Below are 13079 nucleotides of genomic sequence, written 5' to 3'. Positions count from 1 at the left end.
CATGACGAGGATTTAGCGATCATTCCATCTTATAAGCTAAACAACCATACCTTACGAGCGAATCGGAATTCTGCTCAGAAATCATTCACACACTTTCCCTGTGCAGAATCAATGCTCATGTCACATTTCTGCCAAACATAGCAGCAGGACGCACAACCGTCCCATGTGCAGCAGTAATTGCCAGTGTTAGGGCAATTCTCTTCTGCTGTGGAGTCAAACGATGTCTAAGTACTTCTTGGGAAAGGGGCCCACTTACGCTCGGGCGGAGGTATGAACAAGGATTGACGGTAGCTCAGAGGAACACTGGCGGCGCTGGTCAGGCCAAAGGTAGCAGTGAGTGCGAGGAGAGTGAGGAGCTTCATTTTCGGTAACTTTTAATGATACTGCGGAGCAGTGGAGAGAGAGATGCTGTTTGGGGGACGATTTCATCGGAGAGGTACAGGTATTTATAAATTCATCTTGACCCTTCGGGCTTTAGATGGCTATGTCTTCGGGGATGACTTTAGAGATCTGCGCGTGGATCGCATGTAGAGTTGCTATTTGTGCTGAGCAAATTCAACAGTAGATCATCTGGAAAGGGAAAGCCGTACCATTCGCTTTGGGGGGGGGGTTACGATAAAGGGAAAGGTGTGCGGGGATTGTGACGAGAAATAAGCATTTCTTGGACGCCGAGTGGAGGTTGTCATCATGGGACTGTCAGTCGTCGCACTTGGTATTTGTCAATGAAGGATGATCGGCAATCTCTAGCAATGAATACTGATTGTAACAATAACTGCGTATCATGGGCTCATCTGGACAGACTTAGCGTTTTCTAACAACATTGAGGTATACACGATAGTCTTTTACATGTCCTGGCGAGGCATCACAAGACAGTTCATACTTGAACTTACTGTTAATGGCCTGTGGTCGATTGACCAGGTTAGCACAATTGTCCGTCAGGCAATGGAACCAGGCAGAAGCGTCACATCTCCGCAGTTCATTAAACATATCTAATGATCCCTGAAAGGCCCACCGAAGAACGTGCATAACCGTCAGCCGCACGAGGTCCACTTGGATCAGACAAGAATGTAGATCTGGTGCTCTATAAGGAAGGCTCCCCGCTGAGTGCGGAGTAGCGGAGAAACCTCTCGGTCTCCGGTTTCAATCCATCAGCAAACACCAGAGTGGCGAATATATCAATGGACCATATCCGGGGGCCTGAATCAGGCTTTCAAATGGAACAAAACTCGGTCGACACACGGTCTCCGGTCTCCCAATCCGAGATTAAAACCAAGATCGTGAAAATTGGCCTTGGCCTACCACCTGAGTAATATGCCTGGCAAAACATCTACTGACGCCATAACAAGGTTCTTGGACATGTCTGCGCAGTGACTGAGAGATGTGACAAGGGCGCGGATATCTGCGTAGCTGCGATGCAATAACCCCATACAGGTTTTTCTTCCAGACTTTGGAGAGCATGTTTGTTGTAGGTCATGTTCAACAAAACCCCAGGATAAATTCTGGAACCGCCAGGGACTGTTGGGAATTAGTTGCGCATGTAAAAATATCTGGATTGACAGCGGGACATATTGTCTGGATAGCAGCCATACATTATCCGTGCAGTGATTGAGGGCGGCAGGCTGAAACAATGTATCCATCATAACAGATGGAGTAATAAACTAAGATGAATATAATATGTAATTCAACAGATTTTGCGCATAGGCTCAGAAAACAGCCATGTGGAAACATGACAATTCAGAGGAAGCGTCGTGACAAATTCCCCGACTTCACGTGGTCTGCAACCGGCCCATCCCTGCCACCCACTTCAAACAACGCCTTATCTGCTAGACAACCAACCAGCCTCCAAAACGTACCCTCTCAACCACACCATGACCACCCTAAAACTAGGCCAATCCCTCAAAGGCAAAATAAACACCTATACCATCACCAAAAAGCTCCACGACAGTATATGGCTCGCAAAGTCCTCCCCCCTTCTCCCCAACCATTTCCCCATACCCAACCAACAGCTCACACCCCAACAGCAACCTAACCAACCAACCCTTTATAATAAAAAATCCCCACCAAGCACGCATCAACAACGAGAGAGCCGTATTAAAGCAATTCCAAACCCGAACTCCTTACCTCCGCCCCTTGATCGACGAAATCATCGACCCACCTGCTCTTGTACTCCGACATCTAGACGATGACCTTATGTCTGCTTCGGCATCTCAGAGACTCACAACCTCAGAGATAAAATACGTCTCGAAGAAAGTACTCCAAGCTTTGGCTGTACTGCATGATGATGGTTATGTGCATACGGGTATGATTCCTATCTAGTCTCATCGAGGTTTCGTCTTAACACAGTAAGTAGATGTGAAACTAGACAATATTCTAGTGAACTATGGGTCGGACGGACAGCGATTCACCGATATCCAACTCTGCGATCTAGAAAACACAGTGCACGTCGAGCATAAATTCTGCAAAGACCGCGAATGTATTGGTGCTCCTGTCTGGCGCAGCCCAGAAGCCCAGTTGGGTCTTCAGTGGGGTCCACCTACTGATATTTGGTCGTTTGGGACGATGGTACCCTTCCCTGCCCTTTCCTCTTCTAGTTACTCCGTTTACTTTACTAATTCCGTATACAGGTAATATCCCTCATCTGGGGCGACAACTTCTTCATCTTCAAGCCCGACGTGCCACGGGGACATGAGGAATATGAGCTGAAGATTCTCACCAAATACTATGTCTTTTTTGGCCCGTATCCGCCTTCGTATGTGGATCTGGCGGATGATGAGACGTTGGCCATTCTGTCTTATGTTATGGATAATGTTCCGGCTGAGAAGAGGAAGCCGTTTTCGAGGGCTGGTCGGCAAGAAATCTCGGTGGAGGATAGGGAGTTTGTGTGTAAGATTATGAGGATGGATCCGAGGGATAGACCGACTGCGAGGGAGCTTCTGGGGGATAAATGGTTCCAGATGTTACCAAATCTTCGTGCGTACGCTTAAACCTCAAATGACACCCGATCATTGCTGATTCCACCCCGACCAGTTTATTGCCCTAAGTGCAATCATTGGAAGTGGAATCTTCCTCGAGAATTGAACCGCCCTTGGTAGCTCCGGCTCGATGGGCTTGCTTCTCGCGACCCTCATCATGAGCGTGGTCGTGGTCGCCGTTAATGAATGCTTCGCCGAGCTAAGCCAACGATTCCCAATCTACAACGCCATTGCCGAGTATGTGCGCACTTTCCTAGATGAGGAGCTGGGCTGGGTAGTTGGCTTGGCTTATTGGTAAGGATAATCGTGTTCTCCCAGAAAGGCGTCTACACAGCTGACAGGGGCCGATCAGGTACGCATACGCCGCGGCTTTCGCCACGCAGAATATGACGGCAGGGATGTTGCTCGAATACTGGGGTCTGTCAAAGGCATGGCGAGCGTTGATCTGCTATGGTCTTGTTCCTATAGCGCTGTTCCTGCTGAATGCGATGGGTGTATTTGTGCGGGCGACCCACCCAGTTCAATCTTTTCGATCCCTGTCTGACCGATTGCGCAGTATTACGGTCTTGTGGGGACGTTTGGGGGCTGTTTGAAGCTCATCATGATCATCGCCATCTCAATATATCTTTATGTGATTGCAGGTGAGAGAAGTATGCTTCTTTCTGCGAGATAAGACTCCACTCACACTGGGATTCAAACAGGGGATTCGGCCGTCAAGAGTGGGTGGTGGATACTTGGATTGTCCCTTTCGACCCTGATTCCCAGGCTCACAACGGAATAGTTCCTTCGCTCAGCTTCTCTCACTCTGACGAATATGCAAGCAAGGCTCAGGCTGGTTGGTACGAACCCATGTCTACGCAAAATCGTCGGAATCACGCTAACCCAGGAGCCCAGTTATGCGCTTACAATTATCACATATGCATTCCAAGGGATCGAGATCTATGCTATGGCAGCATATGAGGCCTGGGACGATAATTCCCTGGGATGGGCTTCCCAGTATACTGTATACGTCGTGGTTGTGGTGTATATCATGTGCACTGTCGGGGAGGTTCTCACCGTGGACCGGAATAGCATATTCCCCGACCTCGATGCTGACAGGAAAAGGGGCCAATCCAGCAGCATGGTAATCATCGCTGCGCTCAATGCCAAAGACAAGCGTCTTGCAGGATTTCTCAACGGATGCCTATTCTTCAGCGTTCTGTCCGCCGCCAATACTTCCCTCTATGTGGCTTCGCGTACCTTGTATGGAATGGCCGACAAGATGCCCAGAAATTGGATCACACGAAGCCTTTCCACGGTGTCAAAGAAGAATCAGGTACCGGTGGCCGCCTTGCTCGTCAGTATGTTGTCGTTCTACTGGGTGCCGTTTCTTCGGCTCAAGGATTGCTACGTCGCGGAGCAGGTCGGTGGATTGACTACTCTGCCCTGTCTCAGCAACTTCACTGACTGGATATATAGATAACTGAAGTCATTTCCTTCACCTGCAGCAATGCTATTATGATTGTATGGGCTGCTGTCTGCGGAGCCTTTATTCGCTATCACCGTTGGTCTGTATCCGTTCTCAAGATCATATACTCCGGACTCCAATAAACCACAGTTCCTAACACTCAAGAAATAGGATGAAGCATTACAGCGAGGGTCTCCCCACCCGACAGCGCCGAACCCCCCGAGGACCTCTTGCCTCCCTCCAACCCCTCCAAGCCTGGCTCGGCCTGATCACCTGTATCGTAGTTTTTGCATTCTCCAGTGCCCCGTGGTGGAATGACAATGCGACTGTGGGCAAGGTCGCCGAGGCCTACGGAACTGTAAGTGTTGAGAATCCTCATGGTCAGTCAAACGGGGTGGGAGAAAGAACTAACCACAACACCCAGCATATCGTATCTGTTACGCTTTTCCTGCTTCTCAAGGTGAAGAAAGCCTTCAACAGTGAGGAAAAGTTATTCATACCAGCCGCGAACCTCGCGAGATTAACCGAGGAGTTGGATGATCTGGAAATCCGGAGAATCAACCACGCGGGAACCACTCGGTTGGAGCAGTGGATGACGGGTTTAGTAGGTCGGGTTCGTCGACGGAGTACAGTTAACCCTGATGATGATCGGGGCTTGGAGAATACGGATTTCCATGCGGATTTGTTGATGGTGCAGACACAGCCAGCTCTGACATCTGGGACGTTGGCTACGGGTGTGGCGGTGGAGATGAGGTCTTGATCGATTGGAAGTGTAGGATAGATGGAGTGAGTGTATTTTTATAATGCTGTATAGTAGGAATTCGGGGAGGGGGTTGAGGAATATTGTTGGAATTAATGTTGGTGCTGGTTTGCGGTTTGATTTGGGAAATGTTGATGTCAGTCAATCCTCTGTCTCCCTCTCTCTCTGACGACTTAGCATGAATACTTGATATTTCATCTAATTGCAAGACCCTAGTACACTATACTATACATTTCCACTTCCTCCCCTCCCCCCTTCCTCCAACCCATCATTCTCCATACAAAAGCACAACCACCCTATCCCATTCCCCCAGTATCAATACCAATATCCACAACACACCTTATCCCCACAACTGAACCACCAACACAATCACGCCCAAAAGCGAACCATCGAACAAGTACCAAGAAAAGAAAAGAAAAATTACCCCGTCTTCACTAATACTCATTTATATTTTCTTTGCCTTCTGCCGGGCACGCAGCCCTGATTGACACAGTGGGAGGGGAGGAAAAAGGAAAAAAAAAAAAAGAAATCTCCCCGACTGGGAGTCGAACCCAGGTCTCCCGCGCTTGTTCCTGGGAAGGATTGACAAGCGGAAATCATGACCGTTAGACCATCGAGGAATTGATGAGGATTATATTCTACTATTTGGGGCTAGATTCCGGTGGTAGGTGAGATATACCAATATATCTGTTGATTGGGCTGTGTCGGCCATCGGGCAGTATACTTACCAAACGAGTCTCTTGCTTGGATCGCTAGCTAGCGTTTGGTTCGTATATTTGTTATAAGTAGGTCTATAATAGAATAAGATAGTTGATTATTCGCTCCTATAAGAACTACAATCGAGAGGAGAAGTGATAATTGTCCTTCTCCGGCAGATCTAGACTCGACTATCCAGTAGGAAACACAACATCGAAGATAATTACTTTTTATTGGCTACGGTCTTTGAATAATCCAAGCATTACATTACAGAATACCGCCATCAAATCTATATCGTGGCCGAATGTTAGTGCCAGTTTATACTCCAATTCTGTGAGAAAGTCCCAGAGGCGTGGTGGGCTATAGACTCCGTCCATAAGTCGAGAAAATACCTTACAGTAAACTGATCTGAGCTACTACTGGGATGAGATTCTAGAGCAGTATACTTTTTTTTTCTGGACAGTAATTAGTCAAATCATGCGTGTGTTGAAGACCATTGATCTACTCCCCAGGTAACCGGTTAGGTGTCTAGAGACTGGTAGATCTAACCAATCACTCATCCACCATCATCGCTACAGAGGATTAGGCGATGTTGCATTAATAGAGAAAGCACCTCCCATCAATCCCTATGAGCATCTATACCGTATCGTCTGACAATGTCCTAGCCCTAACACATCACAACACAATTCCCATTACAAGATAGAAAAACTAAAGCCATACCTCTCACCAACCGCTCTAATCGTTAACCCAACCAGCCACCAAACAACCCCGCCCGCTTCCACATCTTAATATAGAAAAAACAAAAAGCGAAAAAAGATGGGATGAGCCCAGCCCGGCTCGATCGGACAACCTTACGATCTGGAGTCGTACGCGCTACCAATTGCGCCATAGGCCCATTCTGGTGATTAATGGGAGGGTTTTTGACAAGATCTGTTAGGGCTGCTAAGCGATGGGGAGTGATGTCGTGCAAGGTGGAGGGGCAACTGGGCAATGCTTTGCAGGGGGGTTACTCTTGGGGTGGTGATTTGATTCGAGTTCTTGAGGGGATTGAGGATTGTATACGGAGTCGGTAAGTTTAAGATGTAGATTAACACGTGATATATGATCGGCAAGGAATATAGTTTGTGGGTAAGGTAGTAGGGATGGTATGTGGTGGACGAGATGTCGTGGTTGGTGGGGTGGCACTCTATACTGCTGCGCTGTCATCCATCCATCAGCCAACTACATACACAATTCACGTTCCACATTCCTCAGATCGGACTTAACACAACCGTTCCCTAGTAATTATCCTAAAACAAGCTCATCTCCAACAATCCCACCTGGTAAACACGGGGGAATCAAAACACCCAAACCAACAATAACTCCTCATCAAACCCGACATCCTATCCTACCCGACCATTGTCAAGGCCAGCCCCTAGGTGGGCTTCTAGGGCGGTGGCCCCCTGCCAACTGCACCATTCAGCAAAAGACTGGGATTCTGAGCCACTACGCTCAGCTGCGCATCCCTTATAAGCTTGCTACTAGGTAGTAGTAGCTGCCGTCACAGCCATCACACCACATCCTCCCACCCAACAACTCACCAACACACACATCCCTAAAAAACAAAAAAGAAATCAACCTTCTGATTCCCCATTTCTGTTCAAGTACCAAACAACGACCCCTATCCCAAGGGGTAAATAAAAGTAAAAGCAAAAAAAGAGGGTATGAGCCCAGCCCGGCTCGATCGGACAACCTTACGATCTGGAGTCGTACGCGCTACCAATTGCGCCATAGGCCCATAGGTGATATTTCTTGGCTTTTTGTTGATTTATGAAGCGGGGGTGAAATGATGGATGGGTATCAGTGAATCTGCACAATGCACGTCTACTTTGAGCATAGACTTAAGATGGGTCAGCATTACTTGAGTTGTAAGGAGTAAGTAGTCCTGTAGTTTTCATTCTCTGAAATACATAGTAGGTAACTATCTCAATTTGGAGGATGGTCATTACAAAACTAGTAGGTAGATAGGTGAGTGAGTTCAATCACTAGTCGCGAAGCTTCCATCTCTTCTATATACCCCCAGTGGTCGGTCTGGAACAAGAAATCAAAGACTGCTGATATATAAGTACACCAGCACAGTCACATTATATGCCCCACACGATCACTACCGATTCTATCATCCTAAAGTAGCACATAGCATATATCCCAGATCTACCATAGCCTAGAAGATACCCAAACTGCTAAATTAAGCTTGCATTACAGCAAACCCAATCAATGAACTGCCAAACGGATCAATAATTACATATCCGCCTGCATGTCCTTCATACCTACGTAGTACATATTTTTAGCAGCTATCTATCTAGTCTACTACACACCCTGCAAGGGATGTCTAATATCCGACCCGTCAAATCAACTCCACACTCCACACGCAAACCAAATACAAAAATAGCACCCCGACATTCCAACCTGGTACAACTATCTGCCCATGGACAACAGTCAAGCCAGTAGGAACAACCATCGGGACGGAAATCAAAGAAACAAGAAAAAAAAAAAGCAAAAAATGAGATGAGCCCAGCCCGGCTCGATCGGACAACCTTACGATCTGGAGTCGTACGCGCTACCAATTGCGCCATAGGCCCATTGTTGAATTTTGAGGGTGGTTTTGGGGATCATGAGGGAGATATATTTCTTCACCGTTCATGATGATAACCTAAAGTGTTCTATTTCCTTTAACGGGTATACTATACTGTATTCGGTGGATGTTCCTGGATTTATTAATCTGTTTATGATGGCTTATAGGTTTGGGTATGGGGTTGGGGAAATGGCAAGTTTCTTGCAAGAATTTCGTGGTTATGTGTTGGTATACTACTGATATATATTTCGGCTGGCACAAGGAACAACATGTACTCTATATACACCATTACCCGGGCTCTATCCCGTCATGATACATGTCTATCGTGATTCATTAGTCATACACATCCCGGTCTACTTTCCAACTCAATATACGAATCTAATCATTTCCCATTTCCCAGGATCAATCCTCGCGCCTGTTGAGGGTCCGTCCCGAGCACCGTGATGAGATACTCGATACTACAGTTCAGTTAGCAGTGAACCACGACTCAAATAGGGAATGCAACCTACCTTGCCTCCGATGCTAGTCGCCGCTTCTCTTGCTGGAACTCCTGCTGACATGACTCCCATGTCCCTGCCCGCTCAGTCGGCAATACCGTCTTGATGCGCAGCTTGAACGTAGCGCTCACCGGCCGATGGTCCGAGGCCCGCACCTCGTGTCGCCGGTACTCCAGCTGTCGGACGCGACCCAGCCCGCGATACAGCACCCGGTCACACCATGCCGGCGCGCGCTTCTTGTCGCTGGAGTCGTACTCGTCCGTCCCGACGTCGTACTTGTACGTCGGCGCGAACGTGATAGGCGCCTCGTTAAAGGATCGCAGGCGGAAGCCAGGGTTCTTGCGTCGCGACGCCAGTAGCTGGTCTCGCTCTAGCAGCTTGGTGAGGTTGTTACTGCGAATGTCATCGATGATCACGTGGCGTGGAATCGAGTCGATGCGATAATTGAGATCTCCATTCAGAATGCAGATCTCATGATCCATGATCATTGAGCCATCCCCGCCACTCACGTAGTGATTCGCGCGAGTCGCAAGGCTGCTCTCGGCAGGAAGAGACTCTGCTTCGAGGATCGCCGCGATGTCGTTGTTGCGGTGCGCCGTCTGCGACTGGCCAGCCGCCAAGTGGCAGTTGACAAAGCAGAGGGAGCTGTCGTCCAGGACAAAACGTAGAAGCAGTGCACCCTAATTCGTCAGAAACCGCCCGACCATTGGTATGAGAAACCTACCTTATTCCCGTGCAACCCTCCCATACCCCGCTTAATCTCCGTAGCGCTGATGTTCTTGATCCGCTGTCGCTCCTTGTGCTTCACGAAAACACAGGTAAACAGACCGATCATGTTCCCGCTGTGTAGCAGCACATACGACTCCTCCAAGGGCATGCAGTCGTTGATAGCGCGAGTCAAATGCTCCATCCAAACCCGGTACTGCCGGCTCATATGCTCCTTATCACCATGCTCCTTCTTCTTGCTCCCGAGAAGCAGACTCTCTGAACGGGGTTAGCTATATCTCCACACGGATTCGGGTACATACTGGCTGTGATCTTCTTATTCTCAAGGTCCACCAGCTCCTGGAAACCAAACACCAAAATCTCCGGTGGATTCTCCGGATGGATTGCATCCTGGATAAAGGTGGACGTGCGCACACTCCCCGGGGTAGACGCCCCCGCATTCCAGGTCACAATCACTGCATGGATCTCACGGAACGTGCAAAACTCCACATCCCGAGTTTGCATTCGAGATTCTACCAAGGTCAGCTTCAACCCCAGCCAAGAACAAAGATCACTTACCCAGCCAATCATCCTCCAGCATGCCATCCCACATACGGATGCAGTTATCGTCTCCCAGTGAAGTCACCTGCAGTCGGTTCATCGTCCAAACGCTGCTGGAATCAAGGAGAAACCCGCTCACAGGGCTGTCGTGAGCGCGCCAATCCTTCTTGACCGTCCACGGGTTCGTAGCCGTATCGTAGACGTAGATCATGCCGGTCTTGTATGCCGCCCACAGATAATCCCCCACAATGCCCAGGCAATTGATCTTGTAGACGCTGACATTGACAACCGACAGACACGCAAAGTCGTGGGCAGAGTAAACCGTGACCTTTCCATCGGCATGACCTAGATACACGCGGCCGCCATCCTGGGTGGTATACGCACCCGACGTGACATCCCCTGTATGCTGCAGGCCCAATGGCCGGCTAAGAACCTTAAACGACACATCGTCACGCGCATTGGGCCGATAAATGTGTACCTCGCGCCCGGAAGCCAGCCACAGAAGGTCACCCACCACCATGGAGAACGTATGTCCGCGAGAAACGCGATCATAGGGATTGTGGTAGCTGTACTGCAAGTTCGGCGTTCCTGTCTCATCCGGCGGCCACACCAACAACCGACCCTCGTCGTCAAGGGTCCACATCTCCTTCTTATGCCGCAAGATCTTGACAATCTCCCGACGAGAGGGGTAGGACCGCGATGCAACAATGGACCGGGTTGCGATATCGATCTCGTGGAGATCCCCCGCATTTGTGCCCAGCCACAGTCGCTGGCCCTCATCCTCCAGACCCGCACCGGGCTTAAAGGCCAGCGACAAACACTTGACTGTCTCGCCATGACTCAGGCTCATGATCTGCTCCCCAGTCGTCAGATCCCACACCCGCGTGATGTATCCGGTCGTGCACACATGCTTCCCGCACACATCCATCAGTCGCGTGTCGTACCGTGTATGAATCTCCTGAGGCCCCGACTTCAGCAGTGGCGGGCGTCGATTTGCAATGGACGCATCGGGATAATCCGTGCGCGCAACAGGCGCGTCATCTGGAGCTTGCTCATCCTCGCTCGGGACAGGGCGGACCGCTTGGCGTTCTACCACAGGTCTCTCTGGGACAGCCGGGGGCGGCACAGGCCTAGACTCCCGGGAGAAAGACGGCTGCCGGTGGACATTCGTCGAGGTTGGAAGCTCGTCCCGGTAGAGGGGGCGCGATTCACGGAATGGTGTAGGCGGAGGCAATGAAAACGCCGGACTCTCCGGCGGCGGCTGGTACGAATACCGAGACGGGGACGGACCGCCCCTTCGTGCCACTGACGGCTGTCGTGGCGGCAACCCAGGGCGCTCGTGAGGATCGTGCATAGAGGCTCGGTGGAGCGGTGCGCTGGCCAGTGGCTCCGGCGGAAGGGAGTGTCTGGGAGGGATCTGGACCATGAGCGGCTTGGTCTCCCGCGGAGGTTCTGGGATTGGCCGCCTCTGTGAAAAGGATGGTTCTCGGAATACACCCGCCGGAGGAGCGGGCGACCTCTCCTCCAACGACCGGTGCGTCGGGAGACCAGGCACAGGGCGGGAAGGCGAGCGGTGGGAGGGCGAGCGCGAAACCGGCGCCGCTCTCGTAGCCGGCTGCTGTTTGGGCGACGCTTTCTCGGGACTGCTCGGAGGAGTACTAAATGGCGATATGCGATCTTCCGAGGACGCCCGTTCCTGCCGCGGAGCAAGAGACCCAGTATCGTGGTGTGACAGGGCCGCTGGTTTGGCGGGAATCTTGGGCTTCTCCGCCCGGTTAGCGGGCGGAGGGAGCGAAACACTCTTGCCCTTTCGTTCCGATGGACTTTCGCGGCCATTTGCCACGGCATCTGTACTGCCCGGCGACAGACGACCCGGTTTATTATCAGTGGCGAAAGACGCAGTAACGGGGGTGGTCGGTCGATGAGAGGGGACTCCTTGGGGGATGGTAGGCAGCGACTCCCGGGATGCATTTGGGGGGCTGCGAGACACGCGAATATCCTCCTCATGGTCCGCTCCGAATCCGCGCGGCGGAGACCGGGGAGAGTCGACCGTCAGAGTCGGCGCTAACTGTGGCGACGAGTGCAAGTTCATCGACATGGGCCTGTTCTGTCGTCTGCCCGGGGAAATCCCCGGAGATCCGCTAGGCCGCGCGGGTATGCCATTGTGAACGATGCTGTGACTCCGCTCAATCTCGGGGACTGATCCCCAGGGAGACCGTGGACGGGGTAGGTCCAGAGAGGCCCGAGAGGAGCGGACATCGTCGCTATACTCGGGGGTTCGGAGAAAGGATGGGGGGTCGCGTGAACCGTTGGTCACGGCGGATGGAGCTCGGCGATGCGAAAGATTCTCGAAATGCGACAACAGGGTAGACACCGGTCTCTATAAGATGCAGCAGGTTAGTATGAGGTTCATCACAGCGGGGACAGCTTGCGCCGACGTACAATCGGAGCACTATCCGTGGCGTCCTTTTCCTTGCGGGTTCCCTCCATGGCCACAACAGCGAATCCAACAGGAAGACGGATCGAAGGTATTAATCATAGGCCACCAATTGCGATAAATCAGGCAGCCACCGGGAACTGGCCAAGAAATGGCACAGTAGGAAATTTAAGGGCGACAATGGATAAGATAACGGGTGGCAGGGAGTGAGCCGGAGTGACGAGTGTGGCGGAGCTCCAGTTTAGGCGGAAGGGATTCAGGAGCAGGGGACAGGGCCAGGCGCAGTGGAGCAGATGCAGCTATTTAAAGGATGACGTGAAGGATGGCCCGGGTCGAGATGGGCCTGGAATCAAAGCGATGGAAGGAATTGAGCAGTGAGTGTGTGGAGAGGAG

At 50.9% G+C, this 13079-nt stretch overlaps 4 protein-coding genes and 4 non-coding genes across 8 annotated transcripts; 3 read left to right on the top strand and 5 right to left on the bottom strand.

Moving 5' to 3' along the window:
- Nucleotides 1-1868: 1868 nt before the first annotated feature.
- BO94DRAFT_477191 (STE/STE20 protein kinase) lies at nt 1869-2984 on the top strand (the record flags this gene model as incomplete). The annotated part of the gene is made up of 4 exons (XM_025608633.1): nt 1869-1960; nt 2022-2299; nt 2348-2562; nt 2625-2984. 4 exons carry the CDS (start codon nt 1869-1871, stop codon nt 2982-2984), a joined length of 945 nt encoding a protein of 314 aa, XP_025462578.1.
- Nucleotides 2673-5360, top strand: BO94DRAFT_268736 (uncharacterized protein). The gene is made up of 10 exons (XM_025606539.1): nt 2673-2970; nt 3028-3266; nt 3325-3472; nt 3529-3613; nt 3674-3691; nt 3754-3811; nt 3867-4374; nt 4431-4519; nt 4591-4777; nt 4844-5360. Exons 2-10 carry the CDS (start codon nt 3103-3105, stop codon nt 5177-5179), a joined length of 1593 nt encoding a protein of 530 aa, XP_025462577.1. The 5' UTR covers nt 2673-2970; nt 3028-3102; the 3' UTR covers nt 5180-5360.
- A 349-nt stretch (nt 5361-5709) lies between these two features.
- Nucleotides 5710-5799, bottom strand: BO94DRAFT_t286. Its single transcript has one exon. It is a non-coding gene; the product is annotated as a tRNA-Asp (tRNA).
- An 898-nt stretch (nt 5800-6697) lies between these two features.
- BO94DRAFT_t285 lies at nt 6698-6770 on the bottom strand. The gene has a single exon. It is a non-coding gene; the product is annotated as a tRNA-Trp (tRNA).
- Nucleotides 6771-6998: 228 nt separating this feature from the next.
- On the top strand, nt 6999-7426 carry BO94DRAFT_539751 (uncharacterized protein; the record flags this gene model as incomplete). Its single annotated transcript, XM_025612768.1, has 1 exon — nt 6999-7426. A coding segment is annotated over exon 1 (377 nt), but the record flags the coding sequence as incomplete, so codon positions are not given.
- Nucleotides 7427-7579: 153 nt separating this feature from the next.
- Nucleotides 7580-7652, bottom strand: BO94DRAFT_t284. The gene has a single exon. It is a non-coding gene; the product is annotated as a tRNA-Trp (tRNA).
- A 768-nt stretch (nt 7653-8420) lies between these two features.
- Nucleotides 8421-8493, bottom strand: BO94DRAFT_t283. The gene has a single exon. It is a non-coding gene; the product is annotated as a tRNA-Trp (tRNA).
- Nucleotides 8494-8710: 217 nt separating this feature from the next.
- On the bottom strand, nt 8711-13079 carry BO94DRAFT_539750 (putative inositol polyphosphate phosphatase). Its single transcript, XM_025612767.1, has 6 exons — nt 12692-13079; nt 10268-12629; nt 10012-10221; nt 9708-9967; nt 8996-9663; nt 8711-8944 (listed from the first exon to the last, which is right to left on the bottom strand). Exons 1-6 carry the CDS (start codon nt 12737-12739, stop codon nt 8869-8871), a joined length of 3624 nt encoding a protein of 1207 aa, XP_025462575.1. The 5' UTR covers nt 12740-13079; the 3' UTR covers nt 8711-8868.

The sequence above is a fragment of the Aspergillus sclerotioniger genome, assembly GCF_003184525.1.
Source record: "Aspergillus sclerotioniger CBS 115572 chromosome Unknown BO94scaffold_39, whole genome shotgun sequence".
In the NCBI taxonomy this organism is placed as follows: Eukaryota; Fungi; Ascomycota; class Eurotiomycetes; order Eurotiales; family Aspergillaceae; genus Aspergillus; species Aspergillus sclerotioniger.
The sequence above is the reverse complement of the archived record's forward strand: the minus strand, read 5'-3'. Positions and strand labels throughout refer to the sequence as shown.

What these genes read in the sequence shown, in the direction of transcription:
- BO94DRAFT_268736 (XM_025606539.1), top strand. Translation starts at nt 3,103, where the DNA reads ATGGGCTTGCTTCTCGCGACCCTCATCATGAGCGTGGTCGTGGTCGCC. An exon ending in AGCAAGGCTCAGGCTGGTTG is followed by an intron (nt 3,812 to 3,866) that starts GTACGAACCCAT and finishes CCAGGAGCCCAG; the next exon opens with TTATGCGCTTACAATTATCA. An exon ending in TCGCCGAGGCCTACGGAACT is followed by an intron (nt 4,778 to 4,843) that starts GTAAGTGTTGAG and finishes CACAACACCCAG; the next exon opens with CATATCGTATCTGTTACGCT.
- BO94DRAFT_539750 (XM_025612767.1), bottom strand. Translation starts at nt 12,739, where the DNA reads ATGGAGGGAACCCGCAAGGAAAAGGACGCCACGGATAGTGCTCCGATT. An exon ending in GAATAAGAAGATCACAGCCA is followed by an intron (nt 9,968 to 10,011) that starts GTATGTACCCGA and finishes AACCCCGTTCAG; the next exon opens with AGAGTCTGCTTCTCGGGAGC. An exon ending in GAGGGTTGCACGGGAATAAG is followed by an intron (nt 9,664 to 9,707) that starts GTAGGTTTCTCA and finishes CTGACGAATTAG; the next exon opens with GGTGCACTGCTTCTACGTTT.